The following is a 25,462-nucleotide window of genomic DNA, read 5'->3' as shown; positions in this document are numbered from 1 at the left end:
TTGGTTTTAATAAGATTTAACTGCTGCAAATGGCTTTATAAGAATTCATTTTATCCTTCAAATCTGATTTCCAATGCTACCTACTTTAAGACGCCTTTTCTGACTTTGGTGCTCCCGCTCCAGCGCTCCTCTTGGGCCATAGTTGATACATACCTTATCAAGCAATGACCTCCGTTGTATTTTATCTTATTCAGTGGCTAATGTTGCTTTACTGGCTCTCTTCAGGAATCTGAAGAGGCAGGTATCTTATTCATGTTTGTATCCCAGACCTAGCACAGATCAGGAACACACTCAGTGCTCAGTAATAATTTTTTAAAGTACATTAATAGCTAACATTTAGTAAGCATTGTGGCAAGCTACACTGTTTCATTCCCCCAACACTTCAGAAGAAAAGTACTTTTATTATCCCCATTTTACAATGCGCACTATGAAAGAAATTACTCTGATCTAAAGTCAAGTTTGATCCAAGAATAACTAATAAGTCGCAGAACTTTTTCTAAAGGCTTTTGGCTTCAAGATCTGGGCTCTTAACCCTATAAATGAATGAATGGATAGATGAAGAATGCTTTTCATTCCATGGCTGATGGAGTGACATAGAAGAGTCCACCATTTATTTTACAGAAGCAATTATGATTTAAAATTATGATAAGTCCTAAGTCACTAATGTTTCTAACTGTTGAATCACCATTGCTTCTTCCTTCCTTCCTTCCCCTCTCCTCCTCTCTGTCTCTTTCATTCTCTTCTCTCTAAAACTCTCAGGGAAAAACTTGAACTCCTGGATTGAAATGTAATCCAGTCCAGAACTGAGTGTCTTATGGGGAAGGGGACTAACATTTTATTTTGTTTCTACTTCTTACCATTCATTCATTTCAAAATTTACAAATATCAAGCACCTACTGTGTGCTAGGAACCTTTTTTAAGCACTAGAGGTACAAAGGTAAACAAAACAGTTCTGGTCCTCAGAGAAATTACACTCTAGTGGGTACATTACAGACACTACCCCTCACAATAGCCACATGAGGTAAAGATGACAACAATAATAGGTAACTCTTGACAATGCTTATTTCTGCCTGACACTGGGTTGCAGTGCTTTAATTTTACTAAACTCAATGATCGCAACAACCCTACGAGATAGGGGTATGTTTGCCCCATTTTACGGATGAGAAAACTGAGACACATAGAGGTTAAGTGACTCGCTCAAGGTTGGAGCCCAGTGTCGCTCTAACTCCTAAGTTATTAATCACGAGGCTATATTGTTTCATTTATGTTTCTTTTTAACTACCGCAATTTTTAAGTGGCTGAGTCCTATGTCAAATCATCTAACTCCCAAGCCCAGGGGATTGAGAAGCACCCCAGCCGCCTCGTGGAGTAAGTAAAAATGCCTTGGAATTTTTGCAACACTTTCTGTTCCAAACAATTCAACTGATTTCCACGTAATTCTCCGGTGCGTGATGTGAATCCTCTTGTAAGGTACAGTCCTCCGCAAGAAGAAAAATAGGGCCAAGGCCCGGGGTCATTTCACACTGCCGGGGCACCCAGCAGATGGCGCTAGCTTTGTAGCCACCAGCTGGCTGCCCAGTCCCCGGGGCTCACCGCCTCCGCCGAAAGCTTCCCGGCGCTCCCTGACTCCCTTCTCTCTCCCCCCTCCCCACGGAGCCCGGCACACGTGACCTCAAGGTGGCCAATGGGCGAGCAGAGAGGGCGAGCTGGTCCCTGTGGCCGCCATTAAAGCGAAGGGAAAACCCGTGAATTCGGATTAAAGGGGGAAAAACACCGCCCGCTGGGCCCACAAAATGGGGGCGAGTACGGCGTCCGGGCGGTGAGGCCGCAGGAGAGCAGACGCTAGGCCGGCTTGGCCCAGGAACGACACGGAGACATTGCCAGAGAATGGTGGGAGCCCACAGACGCCGCCGCCACCTCCGCCACTAAGGAGACTGGTCCCGAGGACATCGCCGCTGCCGGGCTGGGGGCCTGGGCTTCTCTCCCGCTCCTCGCCCCTTCCGCCCCTCCGCGGGCGCCTCCCCGCCCGGGAGAAACCCCCAGGGCTTGGGCTCTGCCCTCTCGGACTCGATTTTAATTATTTATTGTGTAATTTATTATTTTCCCGTGGAAGGGGCACACATCCCTTCTGTCCCCCACACAGGGACAAGCGTCCGCGGCGGCCGCAGTCCGGCCCGCGGGGCGAGCGCCGTGCGGCCCTCCCGCCTCCGGCCCGCGGCCCCGGGTGGCTGGGTGCCGGCCGGGCGGCGGGGGTGCTCGCGGCGGCGGCGGGGGGGTGCGTGGGGAGGGCGGGCGGCCCGGCGGCCTCCTCTTCCACCGCCCCCCCAGCCACCACCCCCCCGCCTTCCTCGGTGTCTGTGTTTCTCTCTCTGGTCGGAGGCGGCGGTAATGGCGGATGGTGGGTTGTGGCGCCGGCGGCGGCTGCTGTGAGGGACGATGAGTTCCTCCTTCGTGCCGAACGGGGCCAGCCTGGAAGATTGTCACTGTAACCTCTTCTGCCTGGTGAGTGCCGGGGCCGCGGCGGGGCCGCGGGGGAGGGGGCCGCGAGGCGCGCCCGGGGCCGTGGGGGAGGGGGCCGGGCCGGATCCAGATGCCCGCGTCCCCGGCTAGGCCCAGCCGGAGCCGGCGCCGCGGCCGAGCTTCCCACCCGCCGGCCTGGGCTCTGCTGGAGGAGACTGGGGGCTTTTTTTCTTGTCTTGTTTCTAACTCTTTTTTTTCCCCTCTCTGTAGTCTTGTCTTCCACTTAAGCTCCTTATCTGTCAGGACACTAACAGTTCTCTGTGTTTCTTAACTGTTGCTTTTCTCCTTATTGACCACGGTCCCCTTTTTACACTTTCCATTATTGCCCATTCGCCCACTGCCTTTATGCTTCACTCCGGTAATTTGGTTTCCCCCAGAAAACAGAACTCCGGAACTTCTGCCCCAGATGCTCTTTTCGTTTTACGTTTTTTATATGAGTCAAACTAACAGAGGGTTCGTTTCTTCTGTGGGTGTCTTAGCCTCTGTAAAAGCCAGAAGATGCTGTTTCATATTTTGTCTTTCAACTTTGAAGACAGTTTGCTATTTTAACAATTTCTAGCCATCCTGCTTTTATTAGAACATTATGTTAGTGTGTGAGTGAGCAGACACATGGAGGACGTCCTATGGTTTGCACTAAATATTTTTGTATTTTGTTTTGCTCGCATATTTAGAATGTTTTGAGCAGACTGCTCATTTTGTTGAAAAGTCTGGGGAGGCTGGATGTAGGGATGACAATTGTGTGGATTTGGGAACATCCAACAGTTAAGACTTTGAAAAGTACCAACTGTTGCAATTCTTTAGCCTTCAAATGAGCAAAATAGTTTGGCTTCATTAATGACTTAAAGTTGCGGTGACTTTCCTTTTTCATTTTTCCTGTGCTATGAGAAATATTAAGAGAGTATGTGATAGGCAAGTGAATTGAGTGGGCGGAGCACAACTAGTTGGCAAGTGTAAGCCGCCAGTCATGTATCAGCAGTTTCATTTTTGGCACCTTTTGCTTTGCACCTTTAGGTTAGATTAAAGAACTACTGAATTCCCTCTTGACAAATTTCTTTCACCATGCTAACTTGAGATCTGTAATTCCCTCCCTCCTATGTTTTTTTGTACAATGTCCATTAATCAGCATCTCTTCAGATGTAATAAGACATAGTGATTTGTATATTTCTGTCTTCTCCGACTCAGTCTATTTTTGCCGTACTTTCAGGATCAAGTTCTTTGAAGATAGACTAGCACAAATCTGACTGTTCTTTTGAGCAGCTATTTGACTTTTCCTAAAAGGGAGATGTGAAGAAGTAACAAGAATTTTTTTCAGTGACAATTCAGATTTCTTTTCGTTAGAGCCATAACTTCTATAAACATGGAATGATGTCTTTAAAAATTAATTTTCTGTTACAAGTTTGACACCAAACAAATGTGACCAGTTAGAACAGAATCTAGGCCAGCGAGGAAATGTTTAAGTAAGCAGTATTAAAGTACATGTTTATACTTAAATATTAAGCTTTTATTTCTCCTTAGGACACTTATTTGTTGACTTGGCTATTCAGTGACATTTCACTGTTAATTTTTAAACTATTTTCTTAAATTTTCGGTTTTGGAATTATCAATAAGCATTTTTTGCGTCAATCTTTCAGTATCTTAAGCATCTATTGAAAAATTGTAATGTCTTATTGAAGTAAAGGACTTTAAAAGTACTTTTTTGACTTTGAGTGAATGTGCAATAATAAAACAAATCATGCTTTCTTTTCTTCAGGCTGACTTGACGGGAATTAAATGGAAAAGATACGTATGGCAAGGCCCAACTTCTGCCCCTATTCTGTTTCCGGTGACAGAGGAAGACCCCATTTTGAGCAGTTTTAGTCGCTGCCTTAAGGCAGATGTACTTGGTGTTTGGCGGCGAGATCAAAGACCTGGAAGAAGAGAATTGTGGATATTTTGGTGGGGTGAAGACCCTAATTTTGCTGACCTTATTCACCATGATTTATCAGGTGAAAGCAACTTTTAACTAATGATATAGCAATGTTGTGTACTTTGCCTGGCTTTGTATTACAAATTCCTATTTTGTTTTTTTGTTGGAACACTGTTAGGCATGAACCCAGATAAAAATTCAGCTTAATGTTTTATTTCACTGTGGTTATTTTATTTTACTTAAATTACCCATATTATGGCAGGCTTTTCAAGTGTTGAATAACTTTATTCCTCCACCACCCAGCTTCCTCAATAATTTCTCACAGACAGGGGCCCAAGGAAGGCATGTTATATTACCAAAGAAAAGTGAAATGGAGGAGCATAAAGTTCCTAAGTCATGTAATACTTTTGAAGCCCCCTTTGAGTAGTTCTGCCGCAGCTCTCTTCTGTATGATATGCAGACAGTTGTAGGAGTATCTAGAAATGTAACTTACTCTTGTGCTTTTTCAAAGCCTTTAGTTATTTTATTTGTGATGGTGGTTTTATTAATGCTGTCATGTTAATTTTGTTATTCTTGGAAAGCCATTCTTTTAGATATTGTTCTATCAAAGAATTAATATGAGTTGAGTGCCAGCTTGTTTAGTTTTTATAGGATATGGGGTCATAATCTAAGAAGTTACACAGAAATAATTTTATTATGAGTGAATCAGTAACATATCCATCTTAAGTTTCTTGACTCTTAAGGACCAAGTGTTACATAGAAAGAGATACTGTAGCTTTGTCATGTGCTACTGAAGCTTGTTTATTTTAGACTGTAAGAGTCAGTGTTAACTGAATCTTTAGTGATAGGAATGTAAATGATTAGTTGTTTGTTGCAAGGTACCAAAGACTTCAGCAAGATGTTTAGTAATGATTCTTGACAGGTTAATTCAGGGTTTTTAGATAACTAAAAAAATGCATTTTATTTGAAATTGAGTACTCTGAAGTTTTTATTGTCCATGTGACCTGTAGGACCTATTTTATTTTCGATATAATGTAATCCAGGTGACTATCTCATACAAGTACCAGTAAGACCAGTGTTTGTGCAGGAATATATGTATTACATTTGTTTATTTTGATAGTTGCTTTTTACTTTCTGAAGAACAAACCCTTCAGTGTTAATGCTTATTTTTGAGAGTGGCTGTAATTCTCTTACCATAAATACTTTCTAGCTTTTTCAGCTTTCCTAGTAAGATCCCTGCTGGAGAGTCTAGCCCTTAGTTCTAAGTGTATAATGTAGTTCCAAATATGTAAAATGATGTGTTTATATATTTCTAAGTGTGTATGTATGTATGTCAGAATATAAAATTCCTTTATGGAATCAGCAAGATGATGCTTTCTGGTCATTATTTCAAAAGCTAAGCATACCAGCTTCATTGACATGGGTATGCTTGAATTACTTTAATTTTTAAATGGACATAAAGTGGAGAGCATTTTAATGTTGTTGATAAACTATGAACTATGTTGATAAACTGTAATGCTGACTTGGGGGTTTCAGTCTTAATAAAGTTGGCAGAGCATCTAAACAGACCACTTTTTCCCCCCCATATTCCATGAAATACATTTTGTGGAATCAAAGTTAATTAACAGCTATGTAGTATTTGCGTAGTAGGACTAATGTTTTGAAAGTTAAAAGCGTATTAAAGTTAAATGTAAGCTGTTTGGTTGTGTATTAAAACACCATATGAATATTTTCTCCAAGTTTCATGTTATGAGTTAAATATGTTTTCTCCTGAAACTGGGTTACAGTTTAAAAAATTTAGTTTAACTTTGTGTTTTAATGTAACTTTAAAATGAATGTCATTGAATGGTAAATAACTTCAAAAATTTTATCAGGGTGAAAGCAACTGAAATAGTAAACCAAAATATATTAGGAGTAGTATGCGGTCATATTTGCGGTTCAAAAGCCTGTCCTTTATTTTAAGCAGTTTGTGTCATCAGTGGTATTTATATAATGTTTTAGCTTCTTTTTTTAAACCTGTCATTTACTTTAGAATGTTGTTACTTAAATCAGACATATCTTAAAGAATAATAAGGTCTTTTCAGATGGAGTATATTTGTCTTGCCCTTTTCTTTGCTCCAGGGACACCGTCTGCCTCCCTTTTGGAGTAATTAGTCTGCCTCTGTCTCTCAAACTAACCCCTTTTTCATTTCTTCCCATCTGTGGCACTCTATTCCCTTCTTTTAAGCTCCCCTGAGAAGAGAGCAGCTGGACAGTAGGGGTGGCATCAGCTGCGGGAGGCAATCCTGAGTTCCAAGTGGAGGTGTAGCACTGAGGAAGGGGGACCCGGAAGGACCCAGGTGGTAACTAAAAAGCTGGTTAATTTAGTTTGAGCCTGCTCTTCACAGGCAGTGTCCTTCTGTTTGGTTCAACACCTACTGCATCTTGTTATTGAAATGTTTGTAATTATGGTGATAATATTGCCCTTCTTGGTGGGGGAAGGAGGAAAGGCATTCCTTTTTATAAATATTAGAATTCTCAGTTTCTCTTATGAACTGAAGTGTTCAGTAATAAAGTACAGAATTGCCTTTACTTAACCTGCTTATCTCCTTTGTCATCCATAGTGTATTTTTAAAAATAACTTTTTTATTTTAAAAGAGATGTACATAAAGTTTGCCAAGCTAGAATAAACCCTCACCCAGTTTCTTTTATTGTTAACATCTTAAATTAGAAAGCTATATTTTTCACAACTAATGAAACTGAACCAATGTTGATACATTAGTATTAACTAAGGTCCGTTCTTTGTTTGGATTTCCCATATTTTTGCCAAATGTCCTTTTCCATCCTATGATCTCATCCAAGGTAACATTACATTTAGTTGCCTTATCTCCTTAGGCTGTTCCAGACTTGACAGTTTCTCAGACTTTTCTTGTTTTTGTTGATCATGATAGTTCAGAAGACTTATGATCAGGTACCATAAAACATTTTAAATTTCTGCCTGTTTCTCTTACATAATTTGAGTCACCTTCCTTTCAGGTTTAGCTGATGTGTAGAAATAGAATGTAAACTCATTGTTAACAGGTTAAAATATGTTAGCTCAAACCAGATCTGGTTTGATACATACTTTAAACTCAAGTTATTTGTAACAGTAGTCAGTACTGTTTAGTAATTGCAAAGACCTGATGATTCTTTGGTCAGGATTTGTGCTAAGTAGTGTTGACCTAACAATAACATTCCAGAAAACTGTTTATTCAAATATCCTTTGAATCCCAAAGCCAAACACTCCCCGCCCCCTCCCCCTCTGCTCCAGGAGAATGGGTAGTTGACTCAACATTGGTATATTTTGATAGAGAAAGGATTAGGGAACAAAATTCTTCTCCCAATACAGCCGTTACATTTCATTTATTTTTTTAAGTTTAAACTTTGTAGCAGACCTAGTTTAGTGGTTGTAGAATAGAAAAATAAAATTGGGGAGAAAATTTTAGCTTAATCTGTCTGGTCAAATCTCTACAGGGGATAGAATCTATTATTTTAGGTGTACTGTTAGTTTGTGTCAAAGTAAGATTATTTCATTAGCATGAGTGTGTCCTTGAAGGAGAACAGTTTTCTGGGTATTTTTCTTCTGTGCTTTAAACTTCTTGGAATTTTATTGCTGTCGTTGGCTTTTAGTTTTTCCCTTACAACAAAAATAAAAAAAAACTTCTCCCTCTCCTGAGGTTTGCATCTTTAAAAAATCATAGCTCGAATGTGATGAGACTCTGAGAAAACTGATACCTTGAGAACTAAAAGAACAGACTCAGAGCTAAAAATATTTGTTATTTTTCCTGGCTCCTGTGGTCTATATATGGGTTTTTAGCAGCATGTCTAAATACTTTCATTATACTGGCATTTCATCATAATACTGTCAAACTGAATGGGCCATTGGTTAGTTTTAGAATTCAATTTTGGATCCTCTTATTGAAAGATTAATTATAGTGGCTATTCAATCTTAACTGGCAGCTTTAACAGGATTGACAAACAGATAAAACAGCAGCCAAGTATAGGACCCTAGTGTCAGCCAAACTAAATTGTTCTGTGCCCCAGGTAGCCTGAAGAGAGTTAATTTGTTCCTGTCTTCTGTTACATAATTTACTTGTGACCCAAGTTTTCATTTTGGCTAATCTTCTAGGAACAACTTCACTGTATTTCTTCTGCATACTGTCCATTTTGAGTAAAATGTATCTTAAGTCTTCAAAGATCATCAGTGTAATAGGGTGTTTTTAAACCAGAGTTTTACAGGTTTTGCCATAGATCAACAATGCTATTAACTTAAGTCTCTTGGTAATATCTGTTGAATGAATGGCTTATGAATGGGGAGTTTTGTTAAAGATAAACACTAAACTAGATGTTTAAACATTTTTCTTTAGTCTTTCAGGAAATACATGGTATTTTCTGATATGATAATTTTTGACCTATTCATTAGCATATGTTCCATTTTAATAGGTTGGCAACATTATTTAGGAAGATTCCTTTTTTACTCGCTTATCACTATGGAGATATTTAAAGATGTCAGTTTTGAGAAAAATGTTGAGTATGAATATAGTAGGTGTATTGGTTTTTATGTTTTTGATTCCCCCCCACCACCACAGAGAATTAGTCTGATAATTTATCATATCACATAATTTGGCATCACTATATAATCTGTATCCTCAGAAAAAATATTTTATTGTAATTAAATACAGCATTTGAACTTTTGCACCATTTTCTTCAAATAAATACTCTGTGAAAATGTTTTCAAGTAATAATGATTAAGATTTCTAATGCTAATAGTAATGGAAAGATACTAAAAACACAAAATCAAAACTATTTTCTCTGGGGATACAGATAGAAGAAGAGGAAAACATTTATTTAAACACATTAAGCAGACTTTTTCCATTAGGCTATGGTTGATTAAGTTGAAAAGAGCTAGATAAAGATTTGCCATGTGTTCCTCTCTCCCTCCTTCCCTATTGTAATGCTGCTGTTGAGATTCAAGGACTTTTTTTTTTTTTATCATTAATCTACAATTACATGAAGAACATTATGTTTACTAGGGTCCCCCTTTCAACTTGTTTTAATTAGTGTAAAAGGTGCTTGTTTCTGTGTCTTGGATGAGTTGGTTGTACCTTCATTTTTCATATTTCTGAATGCAACCTAAAAAGAAGTACTTTTGTTATGGTGGTTATAACATCAGGATATCAACTTAACTCAAAGCTGCTTGTTTCTGATTACCCCCCACCCCAAAAAACAACAACAAACAAAACACCTTTCAGGCTTTTCATTGAGTGTTATTAGGACTTACTCTCATTATTTCCTTAATAATGAAAAATGAAATTTTATTTAGTATAATGGTTGCTTAATTATTTGCCATGTAGGTGAGTATGCAGTTCAGAGATTTGTTGGCTTTAGAGAACACTAACAGGTGGTCCATTCTTTTTTGTTTTATGCATAATGCCCACTCAGTGTTAATGAGAATTGTGGGCATTTGAGGGTATAAAGTAAGATGAGGATTAAGCTTACCTGAGTTTCTGTAGGTAAAATTTAGAGCAACGAGGACGAAATGCTTGACAATTAACTGATTAATTTTCTAAGCTGTATTTAGTATTTTTTAATCATTTATGGTTTGTAGGTTTTTAAATAGATTTTTAAAATAAGCAAAACCATAAAATTTTCAGAAATATGTAAAAACTTATATAAACTACTGCAATACTGCTTCTACTACTCCAAAGGTTTTTTATTTACTTTTTGGGAAGAAGTGAAATTCATTCTCAGGTTTTAATTGAGTAATTTCCTGATATTTGAGATTTACAGTGACTCTGTGGACTTTGCTATGTAATGGTAACTGTATCTTCACTCTTTGATGCTTTAGAACTTTAAAGTAGTTAGAAAAAAGGTTTTAGTAAGACTACTTAACACACCCACTGTGCTTCTTCAAAGGTAGGAATTTTTTAGTTAAAAGGCAATAAAAATATAAAGTATACTAAATCTATTATGAAGAAGTGAAGAATTGGGAGATATTCCCAGCATAATTCTCTTGGAATTAACACTTTTAAAAATCATATGTCATATAATTTGAGGTAAAACTCTTAATGTAGCTGTTAAATTTTGAGATGATAGAATGTGATTAAGCTGAAAGCAGATTGAGATTCATTTTCTCTCAGCAACTCACAAATAATGCTTGTAACCCAGACTTTTAAATAATTAAAGTGAAGTCACTGTGCGTCACTTCTCTTTTTGCCTAACGTACTGTTTTCTTTAATAAAGTGAGACTTGTAAAGTTTTGATCTTGAGTGGAAGTGAATAAGGATATCTGCAATATGATAGAATATGAAGAACTTTTTCTGCGTAATGATTTAAAATTCTAGTTCTCAAGTATTGTCATTTTCTAAAACTTACCTGTTTTTTCCCCTAAAGTTAACCTTTTTAGAAAAACACAACTAGTTGGTTTGAAAGACTTGACTGTTATTTTAAGGAATCACTTTAAAGAACAACAAAAAACCAACATTAACCTTTGTAGTGGCACAAATTTCTAGGGCTGCTAAAGTCCACTGTCATTATGCTGTTTAGTTAATGTTTATTCTACCCATTTCTTGTGGAACTTAAATTATAAACCATGTGTCACTCTTAACATTTATCTTCTATAGTTCATTGCATCATAGTTCATTATTTTTCTATGGATATAGTGTATACATTTTTAGTGTTGAATTAAGAAAGGTTTTGTCGTTTCTTTTAACTTAAATTGAAAGAAGATGACCTATATTTATACGATGTTTATAAAAGATTTAAGAAAAGGAAACCTGAAGGCTGTAGAAGGATAATGAATTATATTTGAAATAACAATTTAAAATAATGAAATTTCAAATGCTGAAGAGTATCATTTGTGGCAGGATTCATTGGATGCTTTGCTATGAAATATGATATGGATAGAGAGTGAGAATTTTTCTGAACTACATCCAGACTTACTTGAAAAAGACCTTTTTTTTTTGGTAAGCTAACTTGGCATGGTTAATAGATTTGCTGGCAAAATTAAGGCTGTATGGTTAGTGAAGATAGCTGTAACTTTTATATCAGAAGTGCCCTGTAGAATTTAAGTCTTGAAATTTCTCCCCCAAGTAGAGGATCCTATCCTGAATAGTAATCATGGGAATCATTTGGTTGAAATGAGACCTAAGGTGGCTGATAATGCATTGCTTGTTAGGCTCTGTGCCAAAAGCTTCCTTTTTATTCGTTGCTTATTTTTATAGTTGAGTTGTGGATTAGAATGCTGATGGACATAAAATGTTTTGAGTTTAATTATTAACTGGCTAGATTTTTTTGGCAGGCCGACTGACTGGACGAATTAGGACAAAGCAACAAGTGAGCCATCTTAGAAAGTGGCATTTTAGGTATAGAGTGTATTTAATGTCTTTTTCATTAATACAGAAACTAAATCAGTATGTTTGCAATATATTGTTTCCTTTTTCTTTTTGTACATTTTATAATTTTCAACTAATAGAATACATGGCACTTAATTTAAACTTTTTATTCCTTATGGAGTAACTTTGAAACCTGATATTTTAATGCCTAGAGATATATGGAAGTGATTGTAGCTCAATATTCTAAGGAGAAATAGGGTTTCTGAATTTAGATTTTAAACTGAAACACTTTCTCCTTGGCTCTGTGTAGATACAGTGCCATTACTTTACTTTTTGTTTCATTTCTCTTGTAGAAGAAGAAGATGGAGTGTGGGAGAATGGACTTTCCTATGAATGCCGTACTCTGCTTTTTAAAGCAGTTCACAATCTGTTGGAACGGTGTTTAATGAACCGGAACTTTGTACGTATTGGGAAGTGGTTTGTAAAGCCTTACGAAAAAGATGAAAAACCTATAAATAAAAGGTAAGCTATTCTACTTAAATTCTTACTTGATAATTCTTTAGGCTTGTTCATTTTGATGGCCTTACAGAAAATATGAAGTAAAACAAGCTAATATCTTACAGGCCTATTTAGAAGGTTAATTTTGGCAAAGTACTATAACTATTCAATTTTCTTTGGCCACTTTACCCTTTCCTTTCTTTTACACATTTTAAGATAATTTTCTTCTAGTAGGAATAGGTTTCATGTCCAGACAGTGGCCTCAGTTTTGATTTTGGATGATAGAAAAAATGTGGATAAAAGCAGAGGCTTATGCATTGAAGTATACTTTATTAGTACTGGTGGAAATGCATTCATACTGCTCTGTTAAAATTAAGTGATATTAATACTTGAAAATAGTGATTGAGTTAACTCTTCTCATTCCCAAACCTCTCATTTTGCTTTAATTAAAGTAATTTAAATGTTTTTTTTCTACATAAGGCATATTTACTTTTGGAGTGTTTATATTTTTTTTGAATTTTGAATTAAGGAAATTTATGACACTAATTTGTAGAGTAGTTGCAGATGGAGGCACAGAAGACTTCAAAATGCCCTCTTTTCTTATGTAGTTAAAAGCTTTAGGTTGCTACAGTTCTCTGTGATTTAAATAATATAAGGCACAATCTGTTAGTAGATTCAGTTCCAAGCAAATGTTGAATTAGGTTTCAAGAAAGATGAAACAGAAGTGAGTAATATGGGATGTAGGAGAAGGAAATTTATTACTTTTCGCCAGGATATGCAGTCAACACTTGGTTGTGATTGTAGTTATTGTTGAGATGTCATCTTCTTTTATGTCTTGTGTGTACATCTCTTTTCATGTGCACCTGGAGTTTTTCAAATTTCCCTTTTTAGTTTTAGTAGAATGGATGAGCAGTTAAGCCTGGACAAATCAAGTCTCTTTCATTTTTTCCTCTTTGAAAATTAAGATTAACCTTTATTATCAACAAGGTAATTGTACAAGTTTGGATTGCATTCAGTTGTAAATGACAGAAAACCTAACTACCTGGCATATATAGGAATTGTTTTTTCTTGAGTCTGGAGATAGGTAGTCCAAAAATGGTGCATCTTGCTCGGTTATGTCATCAAGGACTCAGGTTCCTTGGAGTTTTCTGCTCTGTCATCTTCAGCCTTTGGCTTTTATCCTCATGGTCCCGGTTGGTGTTGGTACCTCCAGACTTCACTTGTGGATTCCAAGCAGAAAGAGGGAAGAAATGAGAAGGAGTACCCTTGAATCAGAAAGTGGATTCTTTCCTGGAAATTTTAGCTGACATGTCATTGGTTATGCCAAGGGAAATATTTTTAGTTGGGAACATTGCCACTTTGAACAAAATAAGGCTTCTGGGTAATAAGAAAAAATGGAGGAGAGATTATGTAGGCAGTCAGAAGAAGGGGAAATGGATACCATATAGGCAATTAACAATGTTCACGATACACATGTATATAGTTTTAAGAAGTCAGGCGGATTTACCAAGATTTAAAATGAAAGACTGCAATACTGAATCCCAACTACTAGATGTTCTAGAGCCAATCTCTTTTAATTCTTTTAATTTGCCTATTTAAAATTTTATAAGCAAATAACATGCTTTCTCTTGACTTTTTAGTTACTTCATTTATGCTAAATAATTTACTGACTTTCTATTGATGGTGTAGCTATCTTACTCCCCCACTTTCCCACCCACAATAGTTGGATATTGACATACTTGTATACACTTTCTCCCTTCTCTTCTCTCTTTGCTTATCTTGCCAATATAATTACCGGATTTGAGAAAGACAATCTAATATTGCTTATTATAATTATATAAATATTATTTGGAATTTAGCCGTAATAGTGTGTTAGAATTACATTCCTTTTCCTCTACATCTTTTTGTTTTCACCAGTGTTAGTGATTGCTTTTTTTTCACTTAATTGTCTATGTCAGGTTGGCAAACTACCACCCCACCCCACAGGGCATATATAGCCTGCCACCTGTTTTTTTTTTTTTTTTTTTTTGCCACTTGTTTTTGTAAATGAAATTTTATTGTAACAAAGCCATGCTCATTTATGGATTATTTTATGACTGCTTTTACATTGTAGCAGAATTGAATGGTTATGATGGAGACACATGACCCACAAAGCCTAAAATATGTGCTCACTGGCTTTTTAAAGACAAAATTTTCTGACCCCTGATTCTATGTACCTATATTGGTAATTTACCCCTAGACTACCTACCAGAAGTATAAATCTCCCTGTTCTACCTTTGAGGAACTTGTGTATCTGTTAGGTTTTTTAAAATCTCTCTCTTGTCAGGTAATATCCCTATTCCAGCCTTTCATTTCATTTTTTTGTTCCAATTTGGACTGGTTGTCCTGTAGGCCTGTTTCATAGCAGTCATCTTGGGAATTTCCTTTGCCTTTCTGTCTCTGTTTGATCCTTTATTTCTTAGAGCTCACGTTTTCCTTTTTTTGTCTGTTTTGGTAATGCTAATACATGAAAAGCAATATTTTTGAGATCTGAATGTCCAAATTACTCCTTTTCTGCATGTAAGACTTCTGGGCACTAAAATGCTGACTGGAAGTTCTATGTATGTGAGTAGTTATGAAGTTGCAGTCTTTTGTAGGGTGATTGGGGGGAGTTGGCTATTTTTATTGTCTATCTGTATGTGTTGTCCTCCACTCATACCCAAAAGTTAGTGTTCCCAGAGGAGTCCTTTAATATCCTGACTAGAGAGTGTAAGCTTGGCTGCCAGTGTTTAGGGAGCCTACTGGGGGAAGGAGGTTCTACTTGTATACTAACATTGCGGAAATACTATACTTGTATAGTAATCAGATTTCCGCTTAATCTCTCTTTTAAATACATCACCTCAGCTATATCTGGTATCTCTGAGTACCGAGTCCCTCTGTTTCAACCAATTTAGAGAGTGAGCCTCTGAAGGTTTACACTGATCTAGAATACTGTAAAGAGCTTGTCTACAGGATAGGAGTGTGGATCCAGGAGTCTTAAGTTATTCATTTGAACTTTCATTCCTTCTGTTTTTTGTTATGCCATGTTAGCCACCTTTGGAGACACACCAATGTCTTCCAACTTCTGAGATCTTCTGGGAATCTGTGGTTTGACTGAGTTTGCATCTTGCCTTCTTCCCCTTTAGCCTTTATCTAATTAAGACAGTTCCTGTTTCTGCGTTCGCTTACTAGCTCCTCAAATCTTGCGGCCATCTTTTGTCTACTGCTGTCACTTCTACCATTTGTCCTCCCTCTACGTTTTACTGTCTATATAGAGGGGGTTTCACAAAGAAATAGAGGTAAACGAATGTGTTCAATCAGCTATGTAAGATACTGAAAGTATCTTTATTCCTCTTACCAAAGAAAGTCTCTTAATAGGCTGTTATTAATAGAAAATTCAACTTTTCAAATTGAAGATTTCCTTGAATCCAACAGATTCTGCTTGTTATTTAATCATCATGTAATTGAGCACTAGTGTTTTTCCATGGGCTGACCCATTTAGAATGGGAGTTAGATTCAGATTGTGTTTTATTAGTGGAGTGGTACCAGAAATAGTGCATGCTCTTTTGAATTACTCTTGAAGCACAGTTATGGTATAAAATTGAGTTTATCCAGGAAAGTTAAATGCTGGCCCTAAAATCTTCTTTCATAGGAACTTCCCTGCCACCTTCCCTCCCTTTAGAAAAGCAAGTAGAAAAAAAATAAGTCTCAACTTCTTTTAATTATGATTTGGGACTATTTGCTTTTTCATTGAGTTCAGTGGAATGATACTGGGAAGATAAAAATTGGATTATAAATTAATGTGTTTTTAGCCTGTTATGAAGCTAACCCATTAAGGAGCATCATATATACTATTCTTTACTGATCAGTTCACTTTCTGTTAAACTTTTATAAACCTTCTTAAAAAGAACACAGCGCTGCTAAAGAAGAAAATTTGTACTGGTTTGATTTGAGCTAAGGAGAAAATATTCCCAACCTTTTTATTTTCTTCTTTTTCCTCCTTTAAATATAGATTCTTGTCTTCTAATACTGTTCCATGTAGTTAATTTTGTCTGGTTAACTGTAACAGTCTTCAGGGATTAAAAGAGTAAATAAAATTAAATGTAGTGGTACAGCTAGGTTAGCTGTAAAGAACCCCTCAATTATAAGGATAATTAACCATTAGAATAAACTTAACAAGATATAAGAAATTTAAAAAGATTTAGCCAATCTTCAGATATTTGGCTAAAAGAATGAGCAATGGTTTGTCTTGAAAAGTTTAGGTGTTTTCCTACACTGCAGGGGACTGGACCAGATGACACACTGTGTGTGCTAGTGAAACCACAGATAAAAGGGTTGTAGTAAGTACCGATGAGTTACTGTAGGTTATAAGTAGTGTCTTAGTAAAAGATAGTTACAAACTTGTGATGTTTGAGAGCACATTTGAATATGATTATTTTGAAAAAGAACTTTTTTAAGTTTGTGCTTGGCTAAGCTTTTTGTCATGTTGAATCTGGTATAGCAACTTAGTTGAGTGGCCACTGAGGTTTCTGTATAAGAGTTTTAAATGCCTCTAGGGATACAGTATTGAAAGACTTTAGTATGAAATTTTTTTGAAGGCTAGTCCAGTACCTTAAAGTAATATTGATATAGGTGGTCTGCTAACTAAGTGGCCGTTGAGATTGTATAGGAGGGAAAGTTAATAGTGAACATGTTTGATTTTAATACATACTTAAATTTTACTCCAGTCCCTCAATTACAGATATAGCCATACAATTGCTTTCTATGGAAAAATATACTGCACAGGAAAAGAGATCTACTTTGAGATTTTTTACTCTACTATGTAAGATAGCTGTACACACACACACACACACACACACACACACACACACACACACACACACACACAGATGTGGAATAAATTAATCCTTCCTGGATATAACATAAAGGAAGTAGGACCAAATGTCAGGTTCCTTATGTTCTATGCCCTTATTTTGGTTCCTAGAATTATGGGTTAGTTAGTAGCCAGGAATCTGGTCCACAGAGAGAGATTTTTGGTCTTGTGAGATGAAACAGTTAAGTTCACAGAAAGGAGAGTAGTGTGTATCCCCTCTTATTAGTATGGAGTTAGATGTAACTAGAATATTAGGGTGAAATAAAGAAATTTAAATATTTTTTTCTTTTAAAGAAGTTTTAGAGCTGTGTTGTTTGATCAAATTTCACTTGATTGAAAAACAAAATTACAGATTCAGTTCCTCAGTTGTGTAAGCCACATTTCAAGTGCTTCGATGATTCATAGTTATTGTATTAAGTAGTGTAGATACAGAATGTTTCTATAATTGCAGAGAGTTCTTTTGGATGGTGTTGCTTACAGCAGAGCTTTTACCCTTTTAATTAAAATAACCTTTTAAGAGCATCACTAAAGAAGTTGGTCAAGATTGTTTTTGTTTTTAAGGCAGTAGATGAAAGAATATACTTTAAATTTCAGCCATAAAGCTATGGTTATCTTCTAATACACCTGTGGTTCCTTTATCACCAACATTTTAATTAAATGTAAGCACCACTAGATTTAAGCCTCCCCTGGAGATGTGTTAGTAGCCACTTTATGTAGCTTTACAATGTCCCTTGGTTGGGTTACTCAGTACTTTGAAAACCTGACCTCGTAGGGAAGCTTAAGAGCTATCAGTGGTATGTTTCCTAAGGACTCATTTCCTCTCTTCTTGTCGTCTAAGGTAGCACTGTCCAATGGAAATATAATGTAAATCATTTTATTTATTTCGGATCTTCTAGTTGGCAATTAAAGCCCCACAACAACAAAAGTCCCTTGGTGAGGTTAATAATGTATTTATATAACCTGCTGTGTCCAAACTATTTCAGCTTATAGTTAAATATAAATACGCAAATGTATTGAGATATTTTACTCTTTTTTTAACTAAGTCTTTGAAATCTAATGTGTATTCTGTACTTAGAGTACATCTCATTTTGAACTGGCCACATTTCAAGTACTCAGTAGTCACAGCGTATACTAGCTATTGCATTAACAGAACAGTTCTGGGCTTTAAGCCTAGGTGAGCTGGGTGGCGTTTACTGGTAAAAAATATCCTCTATCTGGTCTGCAAACCCTCTTTGTATTGTCTGCTAAATTGTGAGTGTGTCCTCTAGAATCTCAGAGGCAGGGGAAACCACCTTATGTCAAGGTACCCACTATTTGACAAGTTAGACGTAGGTTTTTTTTTTCTCACTGCAACCTCTCTGTTCTAGTTTGTTGTTAATATCTGTCATTAAGATGATTTCTTCTGAAATCTTAAGTGATTATACAATAGTGCTTATGATCTGTGAAATTTCTTTGATTTTGAATCATTATAATTTGCATGGTCAATTTTTCACATTCTCATGCTTCCCAGAAACATATGTGAGAAAAATTGAATGCTAAGGAAGACTTTCTCTTTTTTTCCTGCCCTTTAAGCTTTTCTTATTATTATTTCTTACTATGATTCTTAATATAGATTTATACAAATCTTTTTCAACTATTGATTTTATTTTTATTTATTTTTTTATTGAAATATGGTTGATACACAATTTATATTGGTTTCAGGTGTATAAAATAGTGATTCAATGACTATATACATTACTACATTACTAAATGCTGACTATGATAAGTGTAGTTGCCAGCTGTCAACATACAAAGACATTGACTGTATTTTCTTTGTTGTACTTTCACCCTCCTGACCAATTCTATAATTGAATGTTTGTACCTCTTTATCTTCTTCACCTATATCACCCATCCCTCCAACCCCACCCATTTGGCAACCACAGTCTGTTTTCTGTGTTTATGAGCCTATTTCTGTTTTGCTTGTTTGTTCATTTGTTTTTTTAGATTTCACATATAAGTGAAATAATATGGTATTTGTCTTTCTCTGTCTGACTTTTTTCACTTAGCGTAATACCCTCCTTTAGGTCCATCCATGTTGTCAAAGATGGAGGATTTCATTCTTTTTTATGGCTGAATAGTATTCCATTGTGTATATGTACCACCTCTTCTTTATTCATCTGTCAGTGGATGCTTGGGCTGCTTCCATATCCTGGCTATTGTAAATAGTGCTGTGATACACATAGGGTGCATATGTCTTTTTGGATTAGTTATTTTATTTTCTTTGGATAAATTGTCAGAAGTAGAGTTACGGGTCACATAGTATTTCATTTTTAGTTTTTTTTTTGAGAAACCTCCATACTGCTTTCCATAGTGGCTGCAACAGTTCACATTGCCACCAACAGTACACAAGGGTTTCCTTTTTTTCACATCCTTAATAACATGTTTTTTCTTGTCTTGTTGATATTAGACATTCTGATTGGTGTGAAGTAATAACTCATTGTAGTTTTGATTTGCATTTCCCTGTTGATTAGTGATGTTGAATATCTTTTCATTTGTCTGTTGACCATCTTTGGATATTGTCTTTGGAAAAATGCCTGTCAGATTATTGCATCTCTCACTGCCTTTACAAGCTAATTCCTTTGCCATGTATTAATTGACCATGTAAGTGTGGGTTTATTTTGGGGCTCTCTATTTGGTTCCATTGATCTGTTTGTGTATTTTTGTGCCAGTACCTTGCTGTTTTGATTACTGTAGCCTTATAACATAGCCTGAAATCAGGGAGCATGGTACCTCTAGCATTGTTCTTCTTTTTCAAGATTGCTTTGACTATTTGGGTTCTTTTGTGGTTCCATACAAATTTTAGGATTATTTGCTGTAGTTCAGTGAAAAGTGCCATTGATATTTTGATAGGGATTGCATTGAATCTGTAGATTGCTTTGGGTAGTATGGCCATTTCAACAATATTTATTTTTCCTATCCGTGAACATGAAATAGGTTTCTATTTATTTCTCATCTTCAATTTCTTTCATCAGTTTCTTAATAGTTTTCAGAATACAGGTCTTCCACATCATTTGTTATATTTATTCCCAGGTATTTTATTCTTTTTGATACAGTTATAAACAGTATTGTTTTCTTAATTTGTCTTTCTACTAATTGGATTTGGTTTTAGATATGAATGATAATAGAAAAAAATTTTTTCTAAAGGGGAGAAAGGAGTGAGCAATCTTTGCATAAGCAGAACTAGCCAGGCAGTATTTGAAATTAGGGTTTAATATATATTAACTCTCACAACAATCTTGTTATTACTCCACTTTTACAGCTATTAAACATGAAGCACAGAGAGTTTAACTTGTCCAAAATCATACAGCTTTCAAGTATTGGAGGTAGATTATAGGGCATCAGAAATGAGAAAGATTGTAGAGACCCTGTAGACTACCATGTCTCCTGTACCTACATTTTTTTAAAGTGTTAGGAAATACTAAAACAATACTTCAAGATTACTTAATTGGGAAAATGAAAGAGTATAAAGAGTACTTGCAGAGCACTTGAAATTGTAAACCAGAATAACATGTTGCTTTCTAAGTATTCTTTATGGTATAATGTAAGTAATGTAAGTAACCATTTTAAATTGATTGTTAGGATGACTAGGGTTTTAAGTCAATATTCCTTTTAACTAGTTTTATGATAATAAAAACTATTTAACTTCTTTGTGTTTTGAATGTCATACCAGAAAAATGGGATATCATTATTCTGTACCTACCTAACTGAAATATATTTGATATGGCACCTCTTAAAGCAGTATACATATTAAACTTTTATGTTACTAGAACAGCTAACTTTAATTTGTAAGCATATTTTCCTTTTCTTAGAAATAAAAAGTCTTTTGTTTAATTTTAGTACTTAATCAAGGAGCATTTTTCTACAACAAAAGATGGTCTGTTCAGGTTTCATATGTAAAAGTCTGTCTCAGAGACAGACTTTATGTTTTGGTTATTACAGTATAAGCTTCTGGAAAGCAGTGGTGCTATTTACAGTACTTTATAATAGCTAACAGTACCTTGGCTTCTCATTATAGTTATATATACTTGTTTGAACTCCACTTTTCTAAGTGAAAAGTACCAAAAATGTTTGAGGTGGTGTTATAAATAATATCTATCTATCCTTGAAAGAAGAGCCATTCTGATTTTTGGTGTTATGGCAGTATTACCTAACATTCTCTTTGTCCTATAATTTATTCTGACTAGGTTATTGTCTTTAATGTAGGGATTTCAGAAATTTTATCCCATATTTAGAATGCTAGTTTTTGTTTTTTCCTAGATAATGCACAATAGTTTATTTTAAACCATTTTATATTAATTAGATCAAACTATATTGGGATCACATGCTAGTAGTATAGAAGGTGGTTTTTTTCCTTTAATGGTGTGACCAATGGAATTGAGAGCTGCTGATAAGTGCAGATTAACATTGGGAGCTGAGAAATTCATCATATGTTTTGAATGTTGGAATATTTTACAAAGACCCTTTGGAAACAAATTTATCACTATATCAAAGAGCCAGATTTTTTCTGATTCAGAAGTTAAGATGCTCATTAGATTTATGGAAAGTCCTTATTTTATGGCCATGGTTTTTGTATATACCATATTACATTTACTTTCTTAAATAATATTTAATAGAACTAAAGTAATATACTTCTTTTTAGCATTTCCTAGATTATATAATCTCTTCATGAACATTTTTAGTCATATTCTTTGCCTTTTATGTCACAGCAAAAGTACATTTTGAACATCTTTTTTATTCTCATTAATATTTAATGTATGAAATGAAAGAGTTGAAAGGTATATTTTTAAAAACTACACTTCACTGATTGAAAAACCAGTAAATAAGAGGGTATAAAATTCAGGTCTCTAGCCTCTTTGTCTTTTAAAGATAAAGAACATGAGACTGTTTCAGGGTTGTTCCTTATACTTGCAAATGTTCTTTGAAGTATTTGCAATTCACATTTTAAAATCTGCTATTCAGTTAGAGTAAGCACACAGCCTTCATAATCATTTGTATAGAGTAGTAACTTGCTCCCTAAAAATAATTAAATTACGATTTTTCTACATTATTCTTGAGTCACTTCCTTAATAAATGTTTTCCTTGATATAGTGTTTTTAGTTAGTAATTACACTTTAAACTCTTAAATTTTGCCGCCCTATAGAGAAATATTTTTTTCGCTAAGTTTCCTGAGAAACTTGTAAAAAGTTTGTAATGGTAAAAAATGTCATTCTAACGGTTGAATACTGATTTTTTTAACTCTTTAAAAGCATTTTGTTTTGCTTTTAAATTCTCATATTCTTTTTTTATTGTTTAGAGAGAAAAATGCTTTGAAAATTGATTTCATATAATGGGCATATCCCTTTCAGAAATTAAACATTAGTGGTTTGCTAAGATAAAAAAACACTAAATAAAAGTAATTTAGAAATTATTTATATGTTCTATAACTCAGCCTTAGCAATTATAGAATTATGTCAGAAGAGGAAACTCGAAAAAAGAGCATAAATATGACTATATATGCATTCTCACATATAGTAACAAAATTAGTTGCATATGTTTGTGTACTTTGTATACCTTCTTTGAGAAAATAAATGTATGGCTTAGGAGTAATTTTTTTTAAATCCTAATGCTTCAACCTCTATTAAGAATCATGTTTGATATTCTTAACAAAGGGTATTTAGAGTCACACTATTGATTTAGTCTTTTCCTTGAAACTGTTATAATTAGGCCACATCATTGCTTTGTTGAGAAAGTTTTATTTTCTAGCCTTTCAGTTTCTGGGCTGTCTGTATTCTCTCTAAATTCTGTTGCAAGCCAGCAAGTTCTTCTCTGAGTTCATCTTTTTATTTTAGTACCTTATCAAGTATAACTAGTAATAACTAAATTACATTTTGACTTGATCTGTTCCTCCAACTCTTTAAATTCATTAGGCATATTTTCTGCTTTACAGATTATTTCTGTGAAGTATTTCTCCATTACATAACTTGGGTCACCATCAGCCCCTCATAGGAGTTTCCTCATGAATTTCATTGTCTTATTTTCCTTGCTACCCATCAGTCATCTGGTCCCAAAGCCAACACCACATATTTAGGTTTTTGTCATGGTAGTATTTCATCTTTGGTACCAATTTCTATATTATCTATTCCTGTGTAGCAAACCACCCCCCAAACCCAGAGGCTTGAAACAGCAGTTAAGTACTCATTAATGTATCTGCAGGTCAGTTGGGGTTGACCAGTCAATGCCACACTGTAAGCATAAGATAGGTAGAGGTATATTCCATATGATTCTTATCTTTCATAGACCAGTGAGCCAGCCAGGGCATGTTCTTACGGCAATGAAAGAAGCACCACAGGGCAAGCTTGACCAAAGCAAGTCACAAAGCAAGCCTAAGTCAAGGTTGTGGAAGTATATCTCACTTCTAATGGGAGGAACTACAAGTTAAACCAAAGAGCCTGGATAAAGAGAGAAGTGAGCAAAATGTATCGCAAAGTCACAATAATCAAAACAGTATGAAACTGCCATAAAGACAGACATGCCAACCAATGGAATAGAATAGAAAGTCCAGAAATAAACTTGTTTATGTGTTCAAATGGTTTTTGACAAAGGTACAAGGACACCTGGACGGGGAAAGGGCAGTCTCCTCAACAAATGGGAAACTGTGTATCCTCATGCAAATGAAGTTAGACCCTTATCTTACCCTAATACACAGTTAACTCAAAATAGATTAAAAACCTAAACATGAGGGGACTTGGTGATGGGGGGAGTCTAATAATAATGTTCCTCATATAAGTGTAGATTAATGATACAAAAAAAACCCACACCTAAACATGAGACCTAAAATTGTGTAACTCCTAGAAGAAAATAGGGGAAGAGTTTCATGATGTTGGATTTGGCAATGATTTCTTGGTTGTGAGAACAAAAGCCTAGGTAACAATATAGACAAATGGTACTGCATCAAACTTCAAAACCTCTGTGCGTGAAAGGACATAATCAACAATAAAAAGGCAATTTACAGAATGAAAGAAAATATTTGCAGATCAAATATCAGATAAGGGGTTAACATCCAGCATATATAACTACAGCTCAACAACAGAATAACAAATAACTTGATTATGAATGAGGCAAAAGACTTCATATACATTTCTTAAAAGAAGATATCCAAATGGGCAGCAAGCATATGAAAAGATGCTCAACATCACTAATCAAGAAATGCAAATCAAGACCAGTTCACATCTGTTAAGGTGGCTATTATAAAAAAAAATGAAAAATAACAAGTGTTAGTGAAGATAGAGAAACTGGAGCCCCTGTGTACTGTTGGTGGCATGGTAAAATGGTCAGAAACAATATGGAGGTTCCTCAGAAAATTAAACATTGAACTACTATATGATCCAGCAATCCTATTTCTGAGTATATATCTAAAACATCGAAAGCAGGATCTTGAAGAGATATTTTCATACCATGTTCATAGCAGCCAAGAGGTGAAAGCAACCTGAATGTCCAGTGATGGATGAATGGTTAAGCAAAATTTGTTATATACTTTAAATAGATTGTTATTATTCATCCTTGAAAGAAATCCTGTCACATGCTACACTGTGGATGCACCTTGAGGACATTATGCTAAGTGAAATAAGCAAGTCACAAAAAGACAAATATTATATGAGTCTATTACTTGAGGTATCTAAAGTAGTCAAATTCATAGAAACAAAGTAGAATGGTGGTTGCCAGGGGCTGGGGAGGAGGTGGAAAGGGAGAATTGTTTAATGGGTATACTTTCAGATCTGCAAGATCAGATTCTGGAGGTATGTTTACAACAATGTGAGTATACTTAATATTACTGAACTGTGCACTTAAAAATGGTTAAGATGGTAAATTTAATGTGTTTTTTACCATAATTAGAAAAATGAGATGGGGGCAGTGAAAAATTGGGATCAATAACTCAATTTTCCACAGACACTGAAGTTATAATTCCTTTTATCAAGGAATTTACAACATAGCAGGGAGTTCAATTAGTAAATATATAGCAGTAGTGCTATGATAGGTATTGTAAGCATATAATATTAAAAAGGGCACAGAGATTATGCTTAAAGGAGACTTGAGGAATGACTAAGAAGTGGGGAGAAATTTGTTGTAAACAAAGGGGGAGGTCTTGGTGCATTAGGTATCTGCTAGAAAGTTTAGCAGAGGTCAGTTTGTGAGATGTGTTAAGTACTATGTTTTGGTTTAGTCCTGAAGGCATTGGGAAATTACTGATATTGAGCCTTCCAGTTACATGATCAGAAT

General features: G+C 35.6%; 1 protein-coding gene across 4 annotated transcripts in view; it reads left to right on the top strand.

The window, feature by feature from the left end:
• The first annotated feature begins 1,686 nt into the window (after positions 1–1,686).
• Positions 1,687–25,462, top strand: part of MED13 (mediator complex subunit 13) — a 94,727-nt gene continuing 70,951 nt past the window's right edge. For all 4 annotated transcript variants that reach the window (XR_012130642.1, XM_037004032.2, XM_037004033.2 and 1 more), the window contains exons 1-3: positions 1,687–2,502; positions 4,271–4,505; positions 12,132–12,300. Coding sequence is in view for 3 of the 4 variants with exons in the window: in XM_037004032.2 (XP_036859927.1) it covers positions 2,437–2,502; positions 4,271–4,505; positions 12,132–12,300 (470 nt within the window). In the remaining variant the exon portion in view is untranslated. The remainder of the gene's footprint in view (positions 2,503–4,270; positions 4,506–12,131; positions 12,301–25,462) is intronic.

This window comes from Manis javanica, chromosome 4 (assembly GCF_040802235.1).
Source record: "Manis javanica isolate MJ-LG chromosome 4, MJ_LKY, whole genome shotgun sequence".
Lineage (NCBI taxonomy): Eukaryota > Metazoa > Chordata > Mammalia > Pholidota > Manidae > Manis > Manis javanica.
Note: the sequence above shows the minus strand (reverse complement) of the source record. Positions and strands in the feature narration are given on the sequence as shown.